Raw genomic sequence first — 19141 nt, forward strand, 5'->3', positions numbered from 1 at the left:
ATTAGGGAAATGAGCAAGTGTGAAAGTTCGTTATGAAAAATGCTATAAAAGTATTGATGTCTTGACAACATTTGTTTCAACAGAATGTTCCCGGGACCTGTACACTCTATTGTTCCTTGTCAAGCAGCTTAACATAAATCTTCTCTGTGGGGCTCATAAATATTTGAAAAATTATTAGCTCTGTGAGGTGTCTGAGGATTTGTTGGGGAACGGAAATTGGCTTAGCGGAATCCTGAGTCTCAGGAACGAATGAATGAATGAACACTGGCTCACCTTGCTTAAGAGAAATGCACATAAACAGATTCCCAACTGAAGCAAACCATGAGTTGACTTAAAAACAAAACAAAACACCATTTGAAGAACTCAGAAACCAGAGGGGATTCTGAGCTGCCATTCTGGTTTCCAAATTTGCCCCAGCTACCACACCCAGCTGGAGGGGTTGCTTTCATAGCTTGGCAAATATCCAAGATTAGTTAGCACTTTACTGAGCTCCACTTACACTATTGGGAGATGAAAACAGCTGTTTGTCAGGGTCCTAGACTTAAGTTAAATAAATACATTATTAGGTTGAGAACAAAAAGGTCTCAGAAAAAAGCACTCTCTGCTGCTGCCGTGAAAGCCCCTTACTCATGATTAGTCATGCAACAATGACTTACTGAGAATCTTCCATCTTTCTTGTACTCTGTTGTGTCTGTGGAGGATGTGAAATTAGCAGATTATAATAATTACCAGTTTATAAAGATTTTATAGACACTGAGCAAGGGGCAGTGAAGAGTATTGCTGCTGGTTGGTGCACTGGGGGAACTACGTTTGGGTGGGTGCGTGAGCCTGAGTCCTATGCAGAGGGGTTGGACTTATGTGAGATGCGTAAGCGCTTTAGGTTTTTCAATAGGCAAGCAACATTATACATGGGTGCTTCAGGGAGAAAGCTGGTAGCTTCCCATGTGGGGTGAACAGCAAGTCACAGAGGCCAGAAGCAGAGACACCTGCCAAGCAAGTGTCCCAGTAATCTGACGCGAGGCTCTGAGCAATGGACCAGGATACTGCCAGTGGGAATGGAGGAAGAGGTGAGTTAAAGAAGACGTGCCACAAGAAGCAACAGGATTCAGAGACGTGTCAGCAGTCTTAGAAGGTAAAGCATAAATGGGGCAAAGTCTTCATCTGGGAAGCTGAAGAATGAAGGAATCCTCCCTGGCAGATAAGCTGGGGTGGAGAAGCAGGATGCGGCTTGGTGAACAAAGGAATGAGGTCAGCTTGGCCAACCCCTCTTCCTAAACTTCGTGAATTCTGGCTGTGCCCTGCAAAGTTCCAGGCGAGCAGCCCCAGAGATGGAGAATCAGAGGGAGACAAAGGCAGCTCCAGGAACCGTGCAGCAGGTTGCTACATGGGCATCAGTGCCAATTCTTGTTCTGTTTGGTCTGCTTGCTTTAATTATGTGCCTCTCCACGGAAAACAAACAAGCAAGCAATAATACAGAGAACAGTGATTAGTGAGATTCATTTCCTGATTCGAGGGATGTGCTGAGAATCACGTTTGAGTGGGACATTCTCTGTTCGTTTACCAGACGCTGCAGAGGAGGTGTATGTTATTTTAGCTACCTAAGAGGTGACAGGAAAGCAACACGTTTTCAAAACTTGTGGGTTTGGGGCCATCAAGACTCAGGCTGCCTGACTTTACCGATTGGATAAAGGCAGAAGAGAAGGATTTAGTCTGACCGCCACTAGTTTGCTTTGTGTCCTTGGGTGAGTCTGGGCCTCAGTCTCCTCCCCCGTAAAATGGGAGGGAGAAGGTTCGTCTCAAACTTTAACTGTATCAGAATTATGTGAGGAGCTTCTAGACGTGCCGGCACCCAGTCCCACCCCTCAGGAGATCCTGTAGGTCTGGGGTGGGTCCTGGACATCTGCGTGTTTAGCAAGCTCTGGGGTCTCTGGTGGAGGCAGTGCAGGGTGCAACCCTGCCTGGATGGAGGATTCCAGGTGACCCTCTCGCTTGCGCTTTGCACAGCCGGTTGGATCTTCTGGGTGTGTCACTGGCTGCTTTTTGGCCACTGAAGCCCCGTGTGCACTTACTCTGTTGTCTGGAGTGCCTGGCTTTAGATAAAAGAGCCCCTGTGAGTGAGCCCCGGGGGATATATCCTGGAAGAGGGTGGGAAGGCATCCAGAGGGGGTCATGGACCAGCCCAGCCCAGGCCTACTTGGAGAGTAGAGGGAAGGGAAGGGGGCCTTCCTCTTCTCTCACTCTGGAGACCTCTGCGGGCTCTGGGTTCCAGCATGTCCTGGGAAGTTGACAACCAAGTCCAAGGCCTCCTGGCCCTTGGGGATAGGGCAGGGCCCTGCCTCAGCCTGCCCCCCCCCCCATCCATTCTGCTTTGGCCTGAGGTCTGGGAGCCCAGGAAACCTGCCCTAAAGGATGGCCTGGTTAATCGGTCTGTGTGGGGATAATGAGAGAAAACCAGATGGTAAATAGGGGAGGCCAGAGGCAGGGGATGGCCCAAGCCTGCTCACTGTGTGGGCTCAGAAGTGTGACTCCAGGGAAATGGGGAGGCCTTGCCTGAGTGCCCAGACCCAACTCAGTGGCACCCTGGAATGGTAGGGTCCACAGGGACTGGGAAGGTGATAGCCCAACTGCGAGTTGAGGGTCAGTCTGTCCCTGGGGTCAGCAGAAAGGCTCCCCAAAGACATTTCTACCTGAATCCTGAGCTTACATGGCAAAATGGCCTTTGCAGATGTGACGGAGGTCACCACCTTACGAGAAGGGGATTATCCTGAATTATTTGGGTGGGTCCATCCGATCCAGGAGTAGAGAATTTTCCCCAGCTGGGAAGAGGGAAGATTTGGCAGAAGGGGAGAGATTTGAAGCCACTGGAGGGACTCAACATGCCAGCGCTGGCTCTGTGATGTAGAGGCCCCATACAGGACCAGAGAGAGGCTGCCGGCAACGCCTCATGGCCAGCAAGAGAAGGAACACAGCAGCACCTGGGAGTGAAGACTGGCCAGTCTGATGGCCGGCCAGTAAAGGGGACCTCAAGGCTACCACCTCTGGGAACTCACCTCAGCCAACACCTGTGTGAGCCTGGAAGATTCTTCCCCAGAGGCCCCACCAGGGAATGCAGCCTGGTGATCGAAGTCTGGATTTTAGCCTGGTGACCCCCGCTCAGACTTCTAGCCTGCAGACCTGTACCATAATAAGTATGTGTTGCTTTAAACCACTAAATTTGTCGTAATCTGTTATAGCAGCAATAGAAAACCAATGCAGGCCCCATTTCCCCAACATCCCAGCCTGAAAGATGAACACAGAGTTTTCCAAGAACATAAGCTACTTTTTCAAAAGGTAGTGTGAGCTCCCTGCCCTGAAGACAGGAACCTGCTCATCGGATGAACGAAATGCGCCCTGTGACCGCTAGGACGTCAGCCGGAGGATGACTCCTCTTCTCTCCTCACCCAACAGGGTCCCTTCTCAGTCAGGAGCAGGGCTCCGCCCCTCTCCTCCCCGACACTTTACTCCTCGGAGCCCTGGGGACCTGGGTTCCTCATTCACAGTTCCTGAAATAGGATCATGGTCAGGTTGAGGAAAGGTCTGTCTGGCCGGTGGGGAACCCGTGTCTGATGTGGAGCCAGGGACGGGGTAGGGGTCAGGAGAGCTGGAGACTAGGCTTCGGGCTCTAATTTGCTTTAGGACCTTGGGCCGATCCTTTCTCATCGCGGGTCACGGTTCCCCAACCTGTAAAACGGCTCGAGGTTCCTTCTAGATGGAAACTCCTTCGAGTCTCTGGGGAAGCAGGCGCCCAGCTCTGGCCGGCTTCGGGAGTGCGGGCAAAGGGGGAGGTTTGGAGACAGTAGATGGGGTGGAGGGGGCTCCCGACACCCGACTCCAAGGGCCCGCCACCGCGGGGTCGGCCGGAAGGGGAGGGAGGAGGGAAGGGCGGGGCCGGCCCCCCTGCGCCCGCCCCGCGTCTGGGCGCGCCCCTGCCCGCCCCGGCCCGGCCCAGCCCAACCCAGCCCAGCCCAGCCCAGCCCAGCCCGGAGAGCGGGTCACACGCGCCGCCGGCCGGCCGCCTGTCTCCGCGTCCCGTGCGCCCCGCTGTTGAGGCCGGCGCCCCTGCCCTGCGCCGCTGTCCGCGCCCGCCGCCCGCCCGGCGCTCCCGGCGACCGTGACCCTGCCCCGGGCGCGGGGAGGAGCGGGCATGGCCCGCCGGGGGGCAGCCGCGCTGGCGCTGGCTCTCGCGCTGCTGGCGGTGGCCCTGGCCGGGGCCGCGGCCCAGGGCGCAGCCGTCGAGGACCCCGACTACTACGTGCAAGAGATTTGGAGCCGGGAGCCTTACTACGCGCGCCTGGAGCCCGAGCCCTTCTCGCCGCCGCTGCCCGCGGGGCCCGGCGAGGAGGAGCGGAAGCTGCGCGCGTCCGAGCCCAGGGCGCCCAAGAAGGCGACCAAGCCCAAGAAAGCTCCCAAGAGGGAGAAGTTGGCTCCGGAGACGCCTCCGCCAGGTAAGTAACTTTTTGCGCTGCGCGGCCCGAGGGGGCGCCCGTGGCTGTGCGCCTGTCCCAGCGGTGGCCCGCCGGGTCTGAGGCGATCGCTGGCTTCGCAGTCCGTGTGTCTGGGATGAGAGACCGGTGAACCTCCCCATCGCTGCCCCCCACCCCCTTCCTAGCCACTGCACTGCGCATCCCGCGGGCCCCTCTGAGCGCCCTGGAACTTAAACCTGACCGGCGGTCCCCTCTCAGGTGGAGACAGACTGCAGTTGGGAAGCTGCCTGGGGAGCTGGTTCCAATACCCCAAGTTTGAAATTTCCTGGGCAAAGGATCTTTCTGCCGGACACTTCTTCCTACTCTGCCTACTTTTTCAGTCTTCTCCCAGGGCGTTTTCTTGAGAGTGAATTTCCTACTTGGCGATGTGACTAGTTGGTCTGTTTCGGCACCGTGGCCTTCTGGGGAGAGCTCAGCGGCGGGCCTTTCCCCAGGCAGGGTCCCCTCTCGGCCCCCTCCCTCCTGCTTTCTGTGGGTCCCTTGAATCCTCTGTCCAGTAGGGGCAGGATGGCAGAGCCTCTGTAGGGGAGCCTTGGGCTGCAGCTGGACTCCTGTGCCGGAGGAGGGGTTAGGGAAGCCCAGTGGCGCCTGAGGCCAGCCGTCTCTCCCAGCCTTCTCAGTTGCATCCCCACTTTCTGCCTGCCCCGTCTTGGGGAAATGACTTCCATTTAGTTTCTTACACTCCTTGAGAAGGGGGACTTTCTCTTCATTGTCCCAAATGTTCTTTGCTGAAATTGCAGAGGGCTGCGGTCCTAGTATTTAAAGATTGAGGCATGAGGCAGGATTGTGGCCAAATTCTCCGGCCTTGTAACGGCCTTCCTTGAAAGGAGATACATGCCAGTGGCACCATTACACAGCTCCTGGCATGAAAGGCATCACCTTTGTTTGGTTAAACTGTTCACAAGAGATAGCAGCGAGGCAGTGGGGAAGGAGTGGAGATGGCGGCCCAGAACTCTTGAGTGTGTGGGCCCATCTCAGCAGCTCCTTTGCACTTACCTGGAGGGGGAGTCCTGCCATATTTCAGTCTGTGGGCGACTCTGTACATCTGCAGGCAGTTCTGTGAGTTGTGTAACAGGAATAGGAGCTGGGAAAAGACACTCATATTTGTAGACCATCTGCTGCGACTTTATTAGGAGATTTACGGGCATCCGTCTCATTCATTCTTTCAGGGGCTCTGAGGGGTGGGTATTCTTGTGACTTGACAGATGAGGAAACTGAGGCTCTGACCACGTAGGCAAGCTGCTTAGGGTCACTCGTTGGCGTGGGAGATTTGAAAGCCCTTCTCCTGTGCTTTTAACTCAAGACCTTTTTTGTTTGGTAGTTTGAATCAAGCTGGCATGTGTTTTTGTTTTTTTAGTATCTGCTACGTGGTTAGCACAGCGCTGGGCGTGGTTGGGAGAGGTGGGTGGGAGAGGTGGGTGGGAGACACATTTGTTAGGTTCTGGTATTTACTGGGGGGACGGCAAGGGGAGCATGGAAGAAGCCGCAGACTGAGAGTGTGAGGACTGCACTTAACGCCCGGGTCTGGGGCTCAGCGCTCAGCTTCCCGGACCTCAGCATCTCTATCTGCCCAAGACGACTAGTGCCTGCTACCTTACTTGTCAGCTGTTTGATGAGCTTTTCAACAAAAGCTTGCAGTGTGTCAGCTCGTGGTTGTGCTAGCCCTTCTGTGAGTTCTTCATAATTCCGCAGGTCCTTACGGAGAACCTTTCCAACATCAGATGCTGGGTGAGGTCCTGGGGGGAGGGGAGCGCAAGACAGCCCCGGCCCCGCCCTCCTGGAAAGCACCAAAGTTGGCGGCTTGGAGAAGGTTATTGCAGGTGTGTTGAGGGCTGCATTGCTGATTCCCCAAAATAAAAACAGGGCCCTGGAAATTCCAGAGACTCAGCTTCTGGAGAGCTGCCTCCAGGCCTCCTGCCTGGAGTGTGTGTTTCTAATAAATTGTGTGGGGCTTTTCAGAGCTCCCCGACTCTGACAAACTAAGTGTAACCTTGGTCAAATACTTTCAAGTCTGTTCTCCCCATCCCGCCTTTTTTGGCACTTGACCACTGGAACCCTTTATCCTGGACCCCAAGTGGGGGAGCTTGGTTAAGACTGACTTTGATTAGGGGGGGTCAGTGATAGTTTGTGCAGTTAAATTGCAGTAAGAGGAGATGATTTTGCCCCCCTTAAGGCGTGGCTTGATATATGTATAGAAGCATTCGTTTCTGTTTGCTGTGAACTTCTGGACTGGGTAGATGGTGCCTGCTGCCTACCAGGCACTGTCTAGACACTGAGGTGGGAGTGAGAGGTAAGACTTAGAGAAGAAAAAGAAAGTGAAAGCATATGTAACTACTCATTGAAAAGTCTGTCATGTGCTTTGTCTTTGCAGGTGATGAAGTATTTTCCAGATAGCCGGTATCTTGCATAAGGGCTGGGCTCAAGGGAAGATGGAAGGCAGATGTTCTGTGCGTCAGGGTCTAGGATGGAGTCTTGTCTGAATCCCATAGGGAGGTATACTTAAGGAGCCAAGGGCATTGGGGATTTGATCTTGGTGTGAGTTTGACTTGCCCCTTGACTGTTCTTTCATGCTACCACAGAAATGTGCAGTGGATGTCATGGGCTGACATTCTCCTGGAAGTGGCTTGGACAGCTGAATCCTTTGGTTAATTGAGAGCACTGCATTCTTCCACGAGTGGCTGACAGATTCCGGAGAAGTAGAGCTCTGATGTGCTGAATAGAGTGAAATCTTAAATTTTTTTTAAAGTTTTTATTTGGAAGTAATTATAGACTCACAGGAAATTGCAGAAATAGTGCAGAGAGATCCTGTATACCAGGGGTCCCCAGTACTGGTCTGTGGCCTGTTAGGAACCAGGTGGCATAGCAGGAGGTGAGCTGCGGGTGAGTGAGTGAAGCTCCATCTGTATTTACAGCCGCTCCCCATGGCTCACATTACCGCCTGAGCTCCACCTCCTGTCAGATCAGTGGCGGCATTGGATTCTCATAGGAGTGCGAACCCTGCTGTGAACTGCGCATGCGAGGGATCTAGATTGCGCGCTCCTTATGAGAATCTAACGCCTGATGATCTGAGGTGGAGCTGAGGCAGTGATGCTAGCGCTGGGGAGCGGCTGCAGGTACAGATTGTCATTAGCAGAGACGTTTGACTGCACAGAGACCATAATAATCAGTTGCTTGCAGACTCATACCAAAACCCTATCAGTGAGTGGCAAGTGAAAACAAGCTCAGGGCTCCCACTGATTCTGCGTTATGGTGAGCTGTATAATTATTTCATTATATATTACAAGGTAATAATAATAGAAATAAAGTGCACAATAAATGTAATGCGCTTGAATCATCCCAAAACCATCCCCCCAGCCCCCGTCTGTGGAAGAATTGTCTTCCATGAAACTGGTCCCTGATGCCAAAAAGGTTGGGGACCGCTGCTGTATACTCTTTCCCCAGCTTCCCCCAATGATAACATCTTTTAGAACTACAGTACAGGATTTCTTAACCTTGGCAGTATTGACATTTTGGGGCCAATTGTGTGTGTGTGTGTGTGTGTGTCTGTGCGCGTGCGTGTGTCTCAGGGCGAAGGCTGTCTTGTGCATTGTAGGATGTTTAGTAGCATCCCTGGCCTTGACACACTAGATGCTGGTAGCGCCCTCCCCCAAGTTGTGACAACTAAAAATGTCTCTAGACACTGTCACCTGTCACCAGTGGGTTGAGAATCACTGCTCTATACAATGTCAAAGTAGGAAATTGACATTGGTACAATACTTTTAACTTTTAGGTTACCTTCCCTGGTTTTCACATGCACTCATTTGTGTGTGTGTGTGTGTGTGTGTGTGTGTGTGTGTGTGTGTGTGTGTGGTTCTCTGCATTGTCTCACATCTATGGATTCATGGAACCATCACCACCATCAGGATACAGAACTGTGAAATCCTTTTCTGTGGTGGACTGGGACTCAATATCATAAAATTTCTGAGGCCCTCATTGTGAACATCGGTAACTCCCAGAATTTTAGAACTTCAAGGAACCTAAGTGTTCATTGCATGCAAGTTCTTGTTTATTGCAAGATTCCGACAGTGGGCTGCTCGGTGTTAAAAAATGATTGAAGAAGACAATTTAGGTGATATAAACTTTTTTTTAACACTTTCATGAAATGGACAGTCTCCTTGTGGAGAATGGCAAAATGGGGCGGAAGGCAGGAAGCTTTTATAGGACAAAGAATAAAGAACAAGGAAGGAGAACATAGAAAATATCTGGTTGGCTGGGGTGTCACAGTCCACTTTGTTTGGGGTGAGAAGACCCAGAGTTGGCTTGGCGTTGGGGAACTGGCTAACTATTTCTGACTAAGGTTGTTAGGAACAGGAAGCTTATCTAAGTTTTGTTTCCTGATGTGGCACCCCGGGTAAGAGCAACTCCATCTTGGGCCTGGAAGTTTACCTTTTTTAAAAAATTATTTCTTTTATTTTTGGCTGTGTTGGGTCTTTGTTGCCACACCCGGGTTTTTCTCTAGTTGTGGCGAGCGGGGGCCACTCTTTGCCACAGTGCGTGGGCCTCTCACTGCAGGGGCCTCTCCTGCTGTGGAGCACAGGCTCCAGAGCGCAGCCTTAGCAGTTGTGGCGCACGGGCTTGGCTGCTCTACGGCACGTGGGATCCTCCCGGACCAGGGCTCGAATCCGTGTCGCCTGCATTGGCAGGCGAATTCCCAACCACTGCGCCACCAGGGAAGCCCCTGGAAATTTACTTCAACGCCAGTCTTGGCTCACACGTTTCTACTGACGGGTGCACACCACCTTGCCAGGTTGCTTATCCATTGGATAAATAGTACTGATTGCTAGCATGTTCTTCTTCACAGGGACCTGGCAAGCTGCTTCTCTCTAATTCCATTTATTCAGCTGTTTCTAGCCAAATTCAATATTTTCTAGATCCCTGCAGTTGGAATGCTTTGAGGTCCAAAGAGTGAGTCTCCTGGCCCCAGTTTTCATCATCCCAGGGTGAAGAGTGAGATGACGGACCACATTCTGGGCGTGGGAGTGGATTTGGGGTGTACTTCTCATGTCATTTCCAAATTGATGGACTTGGTTTGGAGCCATACTCTTTGTAGAGAAAAAAATGGAACAGAGAAGTAAACCACAGTTATATAACTGATTTGCCTTTTCCCTCCCAAGTGGTAGGAAGAAACAACCAAGTTAATAAACAAGACTCTTAATAGGTGATTTGAAGATGTTTTGTTCTCCCCCCTCCACTGGGTTAGAAGTAGCCTTTAACTTCTGGGTTCCTGCTTGCTTATTGCTTTCTTCAAGGACTGGGAGCACGCACCTCTGTTGGAATACACGCGTGATTGCCTTGCATCCATGGTTTTGGTCCACGGTCTTGAGTCCGTGGAATTCGCAGAGTGGGCAGCGATCCATGTTTGTTCGTATGTCTGTGCCCAGAATTGGAGAGTTTGCACTTTGTACTGTGTTGCCCCGGCTTGGGGGGGGAGGGGGGGAGGCGGGCGGGCAGCGATAATCAAAGAGTTGTTATTTGAGCATATTTGGTTATAAACAAAGCCCTTTCTGTTAAGCGCTGCCAGCTAGTTGCTGGAAAGAGCTTCACTTCTAAGCTTTTGCTGCAACACTCTTCAGGGCGTCTTGCAAGGTTTGGCCTTCAGATGGAAATGTCTTCTGCCGGGCAAAGCTGGAGTGTGAGGATTAGATGAATGTGTTTGTAAATATTTCACTATATACTTTAAAAGCAATCACAAGGCTATCAGCACGCCTAAACAATAACAAGAAATCTTTATATCATGGTATTATATGTTCTCTTGAAGAGTTAAATCCAAAGTGTTTGGTCCAACTCCCTACAAAATTCCAAGGGAAAGGACTTTTTATAAAAAAAGGTCTTCTCACATACATCAGCAAGCAGCTTTCTAAGACACCACCTCTGTTTCCAAAACGCTTTCCAAAGTCAGCTATTCGCGCTGGCACATCTCCTCTCGACTGTGCCCATGGTTCCAGAAACCAGGGTTTGTGCGTGGATAATGAAGGGACAGACACTTGCGTGTTTGGGGAAGCTGGGTTGGATGCTATGGTTCTTGAAAATAGCCACCGCGTTTCCTGCGTGCCCCGGGCATCCCTGGCTGCCAGACCTCACGGTGGATGGTGGCTTCAGTCCCGTGGCAACAGCAGCCTGGGCTCTGGAACCTGGCCACGCCACGCGGCATGCGAGATCTTAGTTCCTGACCCCGTGCGCCCCGCAGTGGAAGCGTGGAGTCTTAACCACTGGACTGCCAGGGAAGTCCCTTGGAACCTGGATTTTTGAGGTGGGGGTCTCCGCTGGATGTCTGAGGTGGCCAGGGAGCCTGAGCTCTCAGGCTTTGTACCTCCAGCAATGGCTCTGCCTTCTGTGGCCTTCTGAGGTCCCTGCCCCCATCACTGCTTTTCTGGGATCATGAAACCCATAAAACTGGGGTGGCTTTGGATGGCTACGGGAAGGGCTAGTGTTTGTAACTGGCTGGGATCCCATCGACGACTGATCTGGGTATCGTAGGATGGTCAGAGCCACACAAGACACTTTCAAATGTTCATTTAAGACTTTTCATTTAAGACTCTAGATTTTTATGGAATACTTGATCCATGAGAGGCACATGGAAGGGTTTGGCATAGTTTTTTTTTTTTTTTTTTTTTTTTTTTTGCGGTACGTGGGCCTCTCACTGTTGTGGCCTCTCCTGTTGCAGAGCACAGGCTCCAGACACGCAGACTCCGCGGCATGTGGGATCTTCCCAGACCGGGGCACGAACCCATGTCCCCTGCATCGGTAGGCGGACTCTCAACCACTGCGCCACCAGGGAAGCCCTGGCATAGTTTTTTCAGGATTCAGAGAGATTCAAAGTCTGGCTCTGCCACTCATGGGCACGTATGACATCTTCACGCCTCAAATTCCTCACTGTGACGGGGAAAGATAATGATAATAAGCTTCCCAAGGTGGTGTGAGGTTAGAAGGTCGATGCACAGCCTCGCAGTCTTTCGAGGGACAGGTCGGAGGCAGCTCCTACCCAGTGTCCTCAGGTCCCCCAGCTACGTTGAGTCCTGATGGGTCCCGCTTAGCAGTGCAGCCCTGGTTATTGGCGTTTCCTTCGCTGAGTCTCACTCCCTCCACTTCTTCCTTTGTGCTTCATGAAATCACCTCTCACGTTCGCTCCGGCCTCCAAGGCCTTGTCTCAGGCTGGTTCCAGGCAGAACCCAAACAGAGACCAGCAAGTCCCAGCAGTGCCCCCTGCAGGGCTGGCACACCCCACCTGCTGTGGTTACCGGGGTATCTCTTTAAAGGCTAAGGGCTTCGTGCTTGGTTGCAGGTCAGGAAGGTGACTGCTGCTGCACAGAGGCTGGGCGTGGCTCTCCCTTCTGCCCTGGGGACCCGGGTGGAGGTCAAGTCTTCTGCACGAGACCAAGGTCTTTCTTCTGCACAGGCCAGCCCAGAGGAGGACACGGTCTGATCAGCTAGTTTCCCAGGGAAGACACAGCCAAGCAGGAGCAGGGGAGGGCTTTTGATTGATTGATTGACGGGCTGATGGATCGATTGACTTTGATCCAGCCCTGCTAAAAAAGTACTTAGAAAACTGCACTGGTGCTTCCATCTCCAGCCCAGACCATTCAGGTCACTGATTAACGGAAGCAGGCACGTCCTTCAGCCACTCAGCCCCTTTTTTTCAGGCTGCACCCGATCCCTGGGAAACCTCCTTCTGCCAGGAGCTTGACGGTCTCAGATTTGGGAACTCGATAAGGACACAGGCTGTCCCCTCCCTGTGTCATGATCCTTTTCTTGCTAACACACACAGGGAGCACGAGTTTCTGATTTTTTTTTTTTTTTTTTTTTTTGGCTGCTCTGCACAGCCCGCGGGATCTCAGTTCCCCAACCAGGGATCAAACCCACGCCACCTACAGTGGAAACCTGGAGTCTTAACCACTGGACTGCCAGGGAAGTCCTGGGAGCACAGGTTTCTAACTGCTTTTGTTTCGGCTTTTCACGTTTGCCTGCAAGGTCCTCCTTGGTCCCATGGTGTTTGAGAAAAGCGCAATTATTGTCTGTCCCGGTGCCGCGAGGCTGCAGTGGCTTGGTTTCTCGCATCCTTCCTCCTCACGCGGGTTCCTTCACAGGAGCCAGGCAAGGAGCTTAGGGCGGGGCTGCGTCCTTCACAAGAGGGAGCGCAGGTGCCATAGGGCTGGAATTTCTTGGGAAAATGCACATATGCAGCAAAGAATTTTTTCGGATTCTGGGGTTGCTACTGTAAGCTCCTCGTATAGAGAGGGGAAAAAATAGTTTCCCGTCAATCAAGGAGTGTGATATTTATCACCATGGACCAGAATAGAATGTGTGGCCTGCATCGGCAATTCAGTTTGCTACTTTTAAGGAACTCAGTTTTGTCACGCAGCCCAGATGGAGATGTTGATTTGGTCCTGGTTCCTTCTCTGTGCATTATTTCCACTTCACTCTTTCTGTCATCCGTACAGACCATATGCTGCCTTTCTTGCTGTACGAGAAGAAGGGGCAGGGAAGGGCCTAGGCCTGGCTTCAGGCTCCTGCTCTGCTGCCCCTGTCTGTCAGTGACCTCGGGTGGGTCTCTTCTCCTCCGGGCCTCCGTGTCCCCCTCTGTAGAATAATGTTCGTAGCAAGCTTCCTGCCCTCGACGGGTATTTGCCAAGATTGAATGTTTTAATCTATGTGAAAATGCCTTGTAAATTGTGCTCCACGTGTTGGCTGTTACTCTTCCAGCACCTGGGATGGTGCTTTGTGACGGTCGGGACTTGGGACCAACAGGAAGGGTGAGGAGGTGGAGGCTGTCTTTTATTCAGAGGTCACTGCAGGTCAGGCACGGCCCTCAGTGCTTTGATGTATGTCATCTCTTTCCTCTCCGTAACTTCCACCGAGGCAGGTACCGTGTCTCCTTATTTCACTGATGAGGGGAATTAGCATAGAGGGGTGAGGTGGGTCCCCCGAGGCCACACATGGTCGGTGCAGTGGCAGAACCTGGCCGCCTGGGGCTGGAACCAGATTTGTAGGTACATGTCCTGGAAGTGAGTCTTCCCTAGAGAAGGTGGCAGGTGCCCTGCCTGTTTTCTCGGTCCCTTTGCCACTCCCTGCAGGGAATCTGTTCCCCACATGTTGGTCTCAGGGGTGATAGCACATCTGCCTCACATCTGGGCCATTATTGGATTCCCAGAGCTGAGTACGGGGCGTGGGTCCAGCCCAGGGGAGTGAGGCTGAGGGTGTGCGTGGGGCTGTGTCCTCTGACTCTGTCTCCCATGCTGCCCGTGGAGGCCCCGTAGAGGTTCCCCAGGCAGAGGGAAGGCCTGCAATGAATGGCCGGCTTCCAGGGAGGGGTTGGATGGCTTTTTCCTCTCATGTTTTGTAAAACTTTTTCTTCCCTTAACATATTATCTTTCTGCCAAATCAGACGCTTGATTCTCAAAAGTTGTGGCACCCAATTTTCCAAACAATCAAGATCTTTACAGACCCTCGATCAGGCTCTTTCAGAAGAAGTCATCTTTGGAGGTCACCGGGCTGGCATTCCTACCCACAAAAACGGGACAGATGCCGAGGTGACGTTAGGCTGATGTCATCAGCTGCACTCAGGTTGGCGGTCTTCCTCCTCTGGCCTTTCTGAATGTTTTGGTTTATTGATTTCCTTGACCAGAGGAGAACATTTAATTTTGTGATTTTTTTTTTTTTTTTTTTTAGCTTACATGAAAAATGAAAGATATGCCCAGCAGGTATCACCCAAGAATATGATAGAGAGGGGATTGCCTGTGGCTGGGCCCAGTGCACCCTTGAATTTTTTGAGGATTTAAGGTTTTCTTGATAAATATCTTTTTTTTTTTTTTTTTAGTGACTCTAGAACTATCTGAAATGATTTCATTAATTGGCACAATCCACTAGATGTTTTTGGTATTTCAACTTGCTTTTTAAAATCCAAACTAAGTATCTTTCTCCATAGACCTTCCCTTCCTCCTGTTGTTGTCTCATTGGTCACCCACTGACTCACGGTCATTCATGATCAGTTGTTCCTCAAAGACTTAACCAGACTCTGGAGGGAGAGCAATGAGCAAAACCAGACACAGTTCCCGCCCCCGTGAACAGAACAACATATTTACGTGTGTTTGATAATGTTACACAGGACGGGTGTGCAGAGCCATAGTGGGGGCTGCTGACACCACACCCAGGTCCTCGTTTCCCACTGGCACACCCATCCCACAGCTGCTGGGGCTTGGCTGTGATGGCTCACAGCTGCTCCCCTCTCTGGAGCACGATCCTTGGAAGGAGACAACTCCCACCACCCCACACACACCCCTCCCCCACAGTCTGTAGCCAGAGGCAAACCAGCATAGGAAAAGGTGGCCCCTTATCTCAAGGTGGGGCAACACTGCGTGCAGTTCCAGCTCCAGAGCTCCCCATGGGATCAGGCTGAGTTAGGCTCTGCCTGGGGACACAGCCTAGCTTAGCTCCTTCCTCTGCCTCATCTTGCTTCCTCCCTTCTCTTCTCCTTGGAGCCCTCCCTCAGTACATCACCTGCACCAAACCCCTGCCTCAGGCTCCACACAGAGGCAACTTGACCAAAGACAGGTGCTCTCAGAGCCCATCCAAGGAGACATTGATGTAGGTGGGGAGTTCAGGAAAACCATCTCAAAGAGGGCGTGGCTGAGCTTGGATCTGCAAGAGCAACAGGAGTTAAGTAGATAGAGAGTGAATGGAAGGATGTTGCAGGAGGAGGCACAGCACATGCCGAGTTCTGGTGGGCAGGAAATATGAACTGCAGCCTGAGAGGAAGCCAGTGTCTGTGGCGCAGAGAGAGTCCAGTGTGAGAGGAAGCTGGACGGGCCAGCGAGGCGCGAGCAGGCAGACTCCCTGGGCTCCAGGAAGGAGTCCCTCCAGCATCATCACACCTCCAGGTACCCAGCCGGGGCCTTGGAGAGTTAGGTGGGAGGAGCCCAGCATGGTAGGAAATCTTGCCCCGGGGTCAGAGGTCTGGAGTTCCAGCTCCATTTTATCAATTAGACATGGTGTCGCTTTTGGGGCCCCAGGGAGGGTCAGAGGTACTCTGCAGGACGTTTTGCGGTCTCAGAACAGTAACCACCTGCAAGTGTGCATTGTTTTTATTAGGAGTGGTTATTCCCCTGGGTGCTCACAATAACACACTTCCTTTCCTTTAACCACCGGCCCCTCAGAGTCCAAGGTGCCTTCACTGGGGTCCGGGAAGGCAGAGGGTAGAGACGGCTGCTTTGCAGGAGAAGACGGCTGAGTCCTCACCAGCCTGGGATGATTCTGACATATGTGACAGTAAAGGCATCTCTCTCTCTCTCTCTCTCTTTTCTTTTTAGGTAAAAAGAGCAACAGAAAAGGCGTGAAAACCAAGAGCTCTGAGAAGGCTGCCGGTGATGACCACAGGGTCCCTGTGGCCCGTGAGGCTGTCAGAGAGGGTGAGTGAGGCCCCTGCTTCATCACCAGCCCTGGGAGGGCGCAGGCCCCGGCGCAGCAGCCGAGTCCTGAGCACGGGTCTGCCTGGGGTCTGCTGCCCCTTCTGCACCGTCCATACGGGGGTGAGAACACTCACAGGCTGTCTCTTCTGCTTCGCACAGTAACTCACAGCCATATTTTCTCATCAGCTTGACTAAGGTCATTTGCGAATTTCCTGGAGCGCTTGCCTTCCCTGCCCTTCCCCCTCCCCCCTCGAAGACAACATCATTTCCTTTCTTGTGGGGCCTCGTAGCTGCCCACAGCTTTGTATGTGCATTTCTTGTCTCCCAACCGAACCCAGGGCCTCCAGTGGCAGAGGTCGAGTCTTCTACTTCCAAAGCATGTAATGCTAGGCCTGGCATTTTACAATCATGTAAAAATATTGGTCCTTTAATTACTTACCTTAGGATGCTCAAAGCCATTAGTTCTAGACTTATGGACAAACTCTGGCCCACTAGTTAGAGCTATAACTATTATTACTAACTATTACAATTACCTTTATCGTTATCTCTCTTACTCTAAAGTATGGTATCTAGGATGACATTTGTGCTGATATTAGTAATAGTGAACGTGTATTACGCACTTACGCTCTCAGCAATTGCCAAGCACTGGGCCTCATACTTCACGGCTCCTGATGTCCCTCTGAGTATCGTGGATATTATCGTTGTCATCGTCGCCCTCACAGATGAGGAAAATGAGACTCAGTAATACGGATCATTTGCCTACCGTTATGCAGTTTGCAAGTTGTAAAACAGGGATTTGAACCCAGGATTTGCTGGTTTCTGCTCAGCTGCTTGAAATAAATAGAGCAGTTCACAAATTTGAGGCAGGATCCGATTTCAGTTGCCGCGTGAGCCCATAAACCGTGTAACAGAGTTGATTGTCACAAAGGGAATTGTGTGCTCCCTTAGGCAGAGTGTAATGATCTGGGGCTGTGTTTCTAACCAAGAACTTGCCATCAGAGAAATCATAGGTATGACTAGCGGTGCCTCCTAAAACAGAAACAGAAGTTCCACAACAGTGAACTTCTGCAATCACTTAGTAACGAGAATTCTCTTCCACCGTAAAGTGGGCAGGTGTGCACTGGACACATTGCCCCTGGGAGGGCCCAGCATATCAGGACGGTGTGTGGAGGACCCAAGGGGTGCTAAGGCTGTGTTCCTGCCGGTTCACCCTGAGAGTGTGGGCCTTTGGGGTTTCAACTAAATGGGTGGTAGTGAGACTCCCACCTTGAGTGGGCCTCGGCCATGACTCTTTGTCCCGTTGCCCCAGCAGGCTGAGGAAACACCAGCTGTTTCTCAGGATCACAGGTCGCAGGGCTAAAGCGGCTTCCAGTCTGGCCTCACCTCTCTGGGTTCTGCTGCTCTCAGATCTGGGCCAGAGGGTTCTTTCTTGTCTTGTTAATTCTTAGATGCTTTCAAACATATTTTAAAAATAGTTTTTCCAGTTTTGTTAGTAGCTTTAGCACAAGGGCCGGTTTGAGTTATCTTACTTCTCCATTACCAGAATTGGAAGTTGGTACAATTTTGAAAGGCATTTTCGCAGAGGTTTTTCAAGGCCCATTTCTGTACCCACGTGTGTATGCACGTACACCGTGAAGTCCGCACTTACCTCCTGATCTGCCACACGAACCTTCTCCTTCCCCACCCTGACCCGCTCAGGATTGTTCCCCCGCCCTTCACCTCAGAGCCCTGTCTCAACAGTTGGGACCCCTGGTCCCCAAGGCAGCCATTCTGGCTGATCCTTTGAGCGCCCTGGACGTGATTTTGGCCTGTGAGCCTTGTTCACATTGCTCTTCTATTAAAACAGAATTGAGGGCAACCCTGGGGTGGGGGGAAGAGAAGCTGTGTGGGCCCTGGTATGCAAATACGGGAGGGAGAGAGATGGTGAGGAGGCGAGGTCAAGGCGAGGTCAAGTGCAGGAGGCAGGCGGCGCAGCAGTTAGGAACACTGGTCTGGACCAGGAGGAGACACCTGCGGGTGGCGCTGGGCAGAACAGGGCCTCGGATGGACAGCTGGGCGGGCTCAGGACCCCGCATCCATCATTCTCTCAGCATCTCCTCTGATCGAGCTGGGGGCCTCGCTGGAGATGGGGCAGAGTGAAGGGGCGGGGAGGGTGGCTGTCACTTACACTGTGTCCAAGGCGACAGGTGGACCAGATGTCACCTGCTTCATTTTCAGGGCGGTGGGTAGTACAGATATTAACCACACCGAGTTATGGGAGTGACTGGCATCAAAGGGCTCGTGTTAGATGTGGATTTGAAACCGCACAACCCAGATTGGGACTTGAACCCACTGTCTTTTAATTGAGATGACAGACCTGGTCTCTGGACTTAATGAAGCCCAGGTTCTTGATGTCTCATTGCAGAAAGAATTCAGCGAGGGACAAAGTGATAGGTAAGAAGTGGATTTAGAGAGACACATTTCAGAGACAGAATGTGGTCTGTCTCAAAAGGCGAGAAGGGCTTTGAGAGGAACACATTCCACAGACAGAGTGTGGGCCATCTCAGAAGGCGAGATGCCCCAAAATAATGGGGTGATTAGTTTTTATGGGCTGCGTAATTTCATAGGCCAATGAGTGGGAGGATTATTCCAACTTTGGGGAAGGGGTGGGGATTTCCAGGAATTGGGCCACCGCCCACTTTTTGGCCTTTTATGGTTGGCCTCGTAACTGTCATGATGCCTGTAGGTGTGTCATTTAGCAGCTAATATATTACAGGGAGCGTATGATGAGGCTCAAGGTCTACTAGAAGTCGAATCTTCTGGGCCCACTGGAAGTCGAATCTTCGGCCATCTTGGACCTAGTTGGTTCTAACTAGTTTTTGTCGTGTCCCCAGTGGTTATGTCATTCTTTTTTTTTTTTTTTGCGGTACACGGGCCTCTCACTGTTGTGGCCTCACCCGTTGTGGAGCACAGGCTCCGGACGCGCAGGCTCAGTGGCCATGGCTCACGAGCCCAGCTGCTCCGCGGTATGTGGGATCTTCCCGGACCAGGGCATGAACCGGCGTCCCCTGCATCGGCAGGCGGCCTCTCAGCCACTGCGCCACGAGGGAGGCCCCGGTGATGTCATTCTTTTAAAGGTTGTGCCCCGTCCCCTTCCCTCCTGTTTCAGACTCACCCTGAGAGAATCTTAGCTTTAAG

The 19141-nt window shown here is 52.0% G+C and overlaps 1 protein-coding gene across 4 annotated transcripts in view; it reads left to right on the plus strand.

Annotated features, from left to right (window-relative positions):
- The first annotated feature begins 4019 nt into the window (after positions 1 to 4019).
- Positions 4020 to 19141, plus strand: part of CPXM2 (carboxypeptidase X, M14 family member 2) — a 146726-nt gene continuing 131604 nt past the window's right edge. For 2 of the 4 annotated variants that reach the window (XM_019940194.3, XM_019940193.3), the window contains exons 1-2: positions 4020 to 4484; positions 15866 to 15964. In XM_019940194.3, coding sequence (XP_019795753.1) covers positions 4184 to 4484; positions 15866 to 15964 — 400 coding nt within the window. In that variant the 5' untranslated portion in view covers positions 4020 to 4183. The remainder of the gene's footprint in view (positions 4485 to 15865; positions 15965 to 19141) is intronic. The other 2 variants (XM_019940195.3, XM_019940192.3) reach the window with 2 other exon arrangements.

This window comes from Tursiops truncatus, chromosome 16 (genome assembly GCF_011762595.2).
Source record: "Tursiops truncatus isolate mTurTru1 chromosome 16, mTurTru1.mat.Y, whole genome shotgun sequence".
Classification (NCBI taxonomy): Eukaryota; Metazoa; Chordata; class Mammalia; order Artiodactyla; family Delphinidae; genus Tursiops; species Tursiops truncatus.